The sequence below is a fragment of the Ranitomeya variabilis genome, chromosome 1, assembly GCF_051348905.1.
Source record: "Ranitomeya variabilis isolate aRanVar5 chromosome 1, aRanVar5.hap1, whole genome shotgun sequence".
NCBI lineage: Eukaryota > Metazoa > Chordata > Amphibia > Anura > Dendrobatidae > Ranitomeya > Ranitomeya variabilis.
In genome coordinates this window covers 784,909,864-784,918,016 of record NC_135232.1, presented here as the reverse complement: position 1 = coordinate 784,918,016, position 8,153 = coordinate 784,909,864, and the positions used below count along the sequence as shown (strand labels likewise).

Sequence of the window (8,153 nt, the reverse complement as noted above, 5' to 3'; positions counted from 1 at the left end):
ATCTACAGTACAGGTTAGCACATGCAGAATTACTGTTTTTGGCCCGGGGAAAAATGTACCAAAACGTGCAAAACTGTATCAGTACCGCATCGTTTAAGTCAGGCACAGTTCTCAGTAATAAATAGAACAGTTGTAGTTGGTGACGGCATGGGCATAAACTATATTTAAAGAATATTGTCCCAGATTTATTAAAAATGGTGTAATTTGTGCCAAATCTTAAAGAGAAGGTGCCACCAGTTTTCTTTTATTTTGTTTTTTTTTGAAAATAAGCTTAAAATACTAATTAAAACTGTATTAATGCAATGTTTGCAAACATTTCTATATGAAAATTACATTAAGGTATTTTTTTTTTTACAAATATATATAATTACTACTAGGGGGAGCACTTTCCGTTTTAGACCCCAAGCAGCTGTAGTAAGACTTACCAGCTTTACTGTTAGCTGGAAAATTGGGGCAGTAACTGCTGACATCACCATTTCCCTCCCCTTTTTGGGTGGTCTAGTATCCCTGGGGCAGAATAAAGAGCAGCATCATAGGGCAGCGCCATTTTGTGGGTGACTGCCCTGTGATCTGCTGTCACCAGCAGTTACTGTCTCTCTCATCCCCCTCCACAAGTTCACTGCAGACCTGCAGCTCCTTATCTTATCTTACAGAGGAATCAATCACAGCTCCTGCCAAGCAGCTGACAGCTCCAGCTACAATAATGCTGATGGTACACTGTTCCTCCTTGATGTCTTTGCAGTCTCTGATAGTCTGCCCCTGCTTTTCACTTCCATCAGCCCTCAATCTAGGATTTGTTCTGCTGGAAGCAGTACTGCTTATGTGAGGGCTCCAGGAAAATGGCAGAACAGAAGGCGTGCCTAGTTCACAGCAGTGACAATTCTATTACAATAGATTGGGTTGGTGTGGGTCTTATCTCCTATGACCATGGGGTGCCGTATTATGACATGGATAGTGTCATTTTGCTACTGTGAAAGAAAGAGGTCAGCCTCCAGTGACTTCTTTAACCCCTTCAAAGACCTTGCCCTTTTCCATTTTTGCGTTCTCGTTTTTCGCTCACCTCCTTCCCAGAAGCATAACTTATTTTTCCATCAATATGGCCATGAGGGCTTATTTTTTGCGGGACAAGTTCTACTTTTGAACTACATCATTGGTTTTAGCATGTCGTGTACTAGAAAACGGGAAAAAAAATTCCAAGTGCAGTGAAATTGCAAAACAAAAGTGCAATCCCACTTATTTTTTGTTTGGCTTTTTTGCTAGGTACACTAAATGCTAAAACTGACCTGCAATTTTGATTCTCCAGGTCATTAAGAGGTCATAGACACCAAACATGTCTAGGTTACGTTTTACAAAAGTGGCCAAAAAAAATTACAATTTTTTTTTTTTTTTAAGCAAAAAGCGCAATTATCCAATACCCGTAGCGTCTCCATTTTTCGTAATCTGGGGTCGGGTGAGGGCTTATTTTTTGCGTGCCGAGCTGAAGTTTTTAATGATACCATTTTGGTAAAAATGCAATGTCGCGACGACCAAAAAAACGTAATTCTGGCGTTTTGAATTTTTTTCTCGCTACGCCATTTAGCGATCAGGTTAATCTTTTTATTGATAAATCGGGCGATTCTGAACGCGGCGATACAAAATATGTGTAGGTTTGATTTTTTTTTTGGTTTATTTTGAATGGGGCGAAAGGGGGGTGATTTAAACGTTTATATTTTTTGTTTTTTTCATATTTTTTTAAGCTTTTTTTATAGTTTTGCCATGCTTCAATAGCCTCCATGGGAGACTAGAAGCTGGCACAACTCGATCGGCACTGCTACATAGGAGCGATGCATAGATCACCTCTATGTAGCTGAATTACAGGCTTCCTATGAGCGCCGACCACAGCAAGCAGGCATCAACAACCATAGAGGTCTCAAGGAGACTTCTGGTTGTTATGCCGATGCATCGCTGACCCCCGATCATGTGACGGGGGTAGGCGATGCGCTCATTTCCGGCCCGATGGCCAGAAGCGGTAGTTAAATGTCAGTGTTTGACAGCAGCATTTAACTAGTTAATAGCGGTGGGTGAATCGCGATTTCACCCGCCGCTATTGCGGGCACAAGTCAGCTGACATGTCCCAGCTTTGAAGCGGGCTCAGCGTCGGAGCCCACATCAAAGAGGGGGTACCGACCTCCGCAGTACTAGTAAGACGGAGGCCGGGAAGGGGTTAAACTCCTATAACACGAAATATGTTTCAATTCCAATCAAAACTTGGGTTATAACAGCATGTTATGCTACATTACATTGATTTATTAATAAGCTACAAACACGGTACGTTCCCTTTTAGTGCACCCGATTTCAACTGTTTCTCCATATATATCATGTCTTAAATTTAGCAACAGATTTTAAGCATGTTTAGTACACTTCCAAATATTAAGAAAATAGGAGAACAATCAAAAACGTTGAATTCTGCAAAAATTGCGACCTTCTATGCATGTTAAAATTTGTGTTTGCAACAAAAAATAAGACCAGAACGAATACTTTTTTTTTTTTTTGCCAACTACTAAAATTGGTGACTAAAATTGTGTAAAACATTAGTAAATTTTCCCACTCATTTACAACAAAGAAATGTTTCCACTTCCCCAAGTGTAATGATTAATGTCAGTCATTATATTTTTGTCTCTTCTGGTCTGTTTTGCATAGAAAATAAAAAAAAATGTAAAATTATCTTATAAAAAAAAAAATTAAGAAAAATCAAGTTTAAAAAAAAATAAAACATTGGTCCAAAGACCAACCTTATCCATTGTATGTACTTTAACTGCATGTTATAAAACCAAGACATTGGGGGCCTAAAGTGACAGTTCATAGCCTGTGAGATGTGCAGCAAGCAGTCAAGCTGCCTTAGAAACTGCATGACCCCTAAAGCCACTGAGATTTGGAAGATGCGTTTAGGCATTAATTAGTCATTACAGAGGACAAAATTAGCATAATTTTACTATAAATTGTTTTTCTGTTTTAGCCCGATTAAAAAGCAAGATTATTTTTTAAAATTGCTAAACCTCATTAAAGTCCAGAATACTTCCTTATTAACCAGATAATTACAGAGCAGGGACCCAGTTGGTCTCCAGCAGTTTGTAACCTGAAGGGATCGCTCTAGTGTTTGCTGGTTGATCCGGAGGTCACAACTCGATGCAAGTCTATGAGAGCCTTGTTCTGGCCTCAGACTGAGGCCATGTGCACACGTTCAGTATTTTTTGCACGTTTTTTTCGCTATAAAAACGTGATAAAAACGCGAAAAAAACGCTTACATATGCCTCCTATTATTTACAGTGTATTCCGCATTTCTTGTGCAAACGTTGCATTTTTTTCTGCGAAAAAAATCGCAACGCGGAAAAAAAAAGCAACATGTTCATTAAATTTGCGGAATTGTAGGGATTCCGCACACCTAGCTAATTATGCTTGCAAAATGCTAAAAAAAAACCGGGAAAAAAAACGCAAAAAAAAAAAAATGCGGATTTCTTGCAGAAAATTTCTGCAAGAAATCCTGACATGTGCACATACCCTAACACTGAGATCTTGCAACCATTATCTGTGACATCTGGTCAGACAGAAGTTGCAGTCGGCAAAGAACTGTAGGGGCGCCAGGAAATGCTGCAGGCGGCGGCTGGTAGGTATAATACCACTTCAGGGAATTCAGATTAGTAGTACCACTCCAGAGCTAAAATGATAGTAATAATAATAATAATAAAAAAAAAAAACAGATGGTGTGGTGCTTTAGATCCAATATTTCCAAACCTTATCTACCCCCCCCCCCCCCCCCAAAAAAAAAAAAAAAAATATATATATATATATATATATATAAATAGTTAGATTTGGCCAATTTTTGGCTAAAATGTATTGCAGTCTTTAGAATATTTATGTACTAATCTGTGCAGAAGAGAGATTTTTTTGGAAAAATGTACTAGCGATTTAATTGAGGAAATACCATGGTCGTTTTCTTCCATATACAGTTTCTGAAATAAGTAATATATGCTCCCTACACAGCTTTTGTCTCAAGCGGTCCCTGACATGCCAACTTCATATCAATCTATTGCATACACGTTACCAAAAACAAAAAGAAATAAAAAACAAGATAAAAACAAAAAAGATACCTGTAAATACACTTGACCCAAAATTATTACTTTACATAAGGTTTGGTATATATTTGTTTTGATTGCTTCATGATATAAATGATGACATTATTAGAGGACACTAAATGTATACTAAATGTTACATATGAATGCAATATAAAGTCTTCAAGAAACATTTATCCTTCATTTTAAAATAATAATAATAATTCTGGTAATCTCAGCAGCAAGAAAGTACCAAACCAGTGCATAACTGAATGAGCGGCACGGCACATACTGGTAGGTACTGAAAAATCCTCAGATATTTTAAGGGGGGTGTTTTCCTACTTTTGACCCAGACTTCAGGAGACCCCCTTAAAATATGTCATACTTGATCAAGGTCAATATATTCCACAATTTATACAGAAGCCTGATTTTGTTTTTTTTTCCTGAAGGGGGAAAATGCCACAGGCTATCAGGTAACATTTATGGAGTCCTGCAGCTTCAGGAAAATAATATTTTTTTAGGTTTACTGGAGTTAAATATACGGAATATAATTTTTGTATTAGAAACCAAATTCACACCTTATAATTTTGACCTTCACCAATTTTCTTGGCTGAAAACTATGCCGAGGTCCTTTAGAAGACAATGTGAGATGTGCTAAAGATATCCCATTTTATATATGTATTTTAAATCATAAAATCTAGAATATTGAAATGAAAGCACTGAAGGATTGTACCACAAAAGACATTTTCTACTTCAGGTTAAACCGGAAAATAAAATAATAATAATAATAATAATAAAAAAAAAAACAATGCATGCCACTGATATCATATATAAATACAAGTACAATAAAATATGTTTACAAAGTATCAAAACCATACCATGAAAGTTAAATTACATTAAAAAAGTAAAATATCATGACATTTTTTTCCAAGGCTTAACCTTAAAATCTTATACAAATCTTTGCATCCTGTAGACATTTGAAAGCACTTCATTTATCAGCAAAAAAAAAAAAGTCAGAGCCACGAAATCTGTTCAGCTTGTTGTTTTCCCAGATTGTTCTGTTTCTTCAAGTTCTTTGCTCTTACCCACTTTGTTACTATCCAAGTGCACATCAGTGCCCACAGAAAACCGCTGCATAGGTGTAAGATGATCATCGTCCTGTCTTTCTAGACTAGCAGCTGAAGGCTCTGACAACCAGGACACAAGAGGGCATCGGTCTCTACTTGTGGGCTGGAAGGGATAAAACGCTTGACACTCCCAGTGCCCAGAGGCTTTGTCTTGCTCCTCACTTTCAGACGTCTGAACAGCAATTTGTGGCACTAAGCGGCACTGCTGTTCATGAACTGTAATTACCGATGATATACTTGCTGGTCTTGCTTGAATCCATGAGGTTTGGTGGGGCAGCCGTTCCCATAGCACAGAGCTGCTCTCGGTTTTCGGCCCTTCAGTAACAGACTCACTCGAAACGGTCTCCTGCTCGTCAAAGCTAACTTCTTGAACAGCTTCTTGCTTTTTGAAGGAGTCTCTTCTCTCTGAGAGATTAAGCCTCCTCATAACTACAACTTCTGAATCACGCTCATGTTTTTCTGTTCCCCAGTCTTTATTACGACTACCAGTATCGGATGCACCATCTGTACCATCAGGCGATTCCTCCCATGGCTGAATTTCTGGAGGTGTCGTCTTACGACCACAGCTAAAGTGGCTGGACATCTTTTCTACTGACTGTACTCTTTTTAAAAGAGGTGAACGAGGAGCTTCTGTTGCTCTGCTACGTGCCCCTTGACGAATAATGGCAGGGGGTGACAAAGTCTTACCGTGGAAAACGCCATGACAGGCTCTTGAATGGCCAGGTAACAAAGGAGAGGGAGATCGCTGAGGGGAAGATGGTGCCTGATGAGCAGGTGATGGAGTACAAGCCAGCGGAGATGGGGGAATGCTGCTCGTGGACTTCCTTCGCCCCACCTTGTAACGTTGTCCACTAAGCTTGGGTGCTAAACACTGCAGCGAACTGGGTCGAATGTGACCAGCAGGTGAGCTTGGTGTGCTAGAGCATGGAGATGTACTTTGAGGTGATACATTATCTAGGATGCAGAAAGGTTTTGAAGTTAAGTTGCATTGATGTAGAAAATATATCAGTAAATATTACTTTATATTTACCATGAGATCATACATTGTGTGATGTTCTAGCAGCAAATTGCACTTAATATGACTATATACAGACAAGTGAAAAATGAATCACTTCACTGTATATGAGAAGATTATTGCCCAAATTCATCAAGACAGGTGTTTACCCCAGTGTTGTTTTAGGAGAATGCTGGAGTCAGAGGCCTCAGATTCATTAAGTAGTACATGCTTCTAAATGATTCAGGAGCGTCTGATAAGTGGAAATCGCCTTGCCACAAATCTTACTACGTAAGATTTCTGGCATAATGTACACCACAACTTGTCATGAATTAGAATGAATATGTGAAACGTTGAGAGATTTTTTGTGACTTTTCAAAGCAACTTATGCAGTTTAATTGCTTTAATGAATAGGGGACTAGGTTTAGAGAAAAAAAAAAAGAGACGTATTGGCTGTATTTCCCCCTGCGCCTACATAATTCAGTTTATTCCGATTAATTTTGAAGGGAATAAGCAGCATCTCCAGGCACAGCTAATGGAAAGACGAGATGACATTTGAGATTTTTTTTGCCTATGCCCTAACAGACTTCTTCAGATACGCATATTATGTTCATTTAATAGACAATGAGAGTATAGATGTAGAGTAAATCACGCATACTATACTATTCAGTGGTAAAAACAGGATTTTTTGGTTGCTTACCGTAAGAGCTGTTTCGCAGAGCCTTCATTGGGGGACACAGGACCATGGGTGTTTACTGCTGCCACTAGGAGGCTGCCACTATGCACAAAATAGTTAGCTCCCCCTCTGCAGTGTACACCCCACCGACTGGCACTAGGTTAATCAGTTAGTGAGAAAGCAGTAGGAGAAGCAACAAGATAGAAAAGAACAAACAGACAACTCAAACTAACAATAGAACACAGAATAAAGAACAAGAGCTGTTAAACATGGGAGGGTGCTGTGTCCCCCAATGAAGGTTCAGAGAAACAGATTTTAAGAAAAGCAACCAAAAAATCCTGTTATCTCTATTGCTTCATAAGGGGACACAGGAACCATGGGACGTCCCAAAGCAGTCCATGGGGAGGGAACAGCCAAAGTTTCATTCAGGTCGGAGAACTCACCACTGCAAGATCCTTCTGCCTAGGCTGGTGTCCGCCGAGGCGTAGGCGTGTACCTTATAAAATTTGGTAAACATGTGGATGGAAGTCCAAGTTGCTGCTTTGCCCTATGGTGCACCGCCCAGGAGGCACCCACTGCCCGGGTAGAGTGAGCCTTAATCCCAGGGGGAGGCGCTCTGTTCTTGACCCGGTAAGACTCCAAAATTGCTATTCTGATCCAGCGAGCAATTGTAGCCTTGGAGGCCTCTTCGCGCACCATCTGGAATGACGAAAAGAGTCCATCTTCCTAAAGATGGCGGTCCTAGCCAGATAGACCCTCACCGCCCTGACCAGGTCTAGCCTGTTCAACGAATGCTCCAGAGGATGAGCCGCAGGACAAAAAGAAGGGAGGGCAAAATCCTCATTTAGGTGAAAAGCGGACACCACCTTGGGGAAGAAGGAAGGCGGAGGCCGCGAAACCACCTTATCCTGGTGAAGAACCAAGAAATGAGGGAGACAGGAAAGGCCCGCCAACGCCGAAACACGCCTAATGGAGGTGATGGCCACCAGAAACGCCACCTTTCAAGACAAAAAGGACAGGGAAACCTCTCGGAAGAGGTTCAAAGGGAGAACCCCCTCAGTGCTTCCAGGACCAGATTGAGATCCCAGAGGTCCACGGGAGTCCGGTACAGAGGAGCCGCATGCATTACCCCTTGAAGAAAGGTCTCGGTATGAGTCATGTTGAGGAAGATCTGCCAGATCTAGGCCTGGTGGATCTACCTTGGGTGTTACAGGACCGCCAGGAAGGGTTGGCTTTAAAGGAAACCTTCTTCCTATCCTGGCGAACCT

At 40.4% G+C, this 8,153-nt stretch overlaps 1 protein-coding gene across 5 annotated transcripts in view; it reads right to left on the bottom strand.

Annotated features, from left to right (window-relative positions):
• Positions 1-4,150: 4,150 nt before the first annotated feature.
• The window catches only part of MAST3 (microtubule associated serine/threonine kinase 3), a 191,967-nt gene continuing 187,964 nt past the window's right edge, over positions 4,151-8,153 (bottom strand). For all 5 annotated transcript variants that reach the window (XM_077272734.1, XM_077272751.1, XM_077272743.1 and 2 more), the window contains one exon: positions 4,151-6,169. In XM_077272734.1, coding sequence (XP_077128849.1) covers positions 5,121-6,169 — 1,049 coding nt within the window. In that variant the 3' untranslated portion in view covers positions 4,151-5,120. The remainder of the gene's footprint in view (positions 6,170-8,153) is intronic.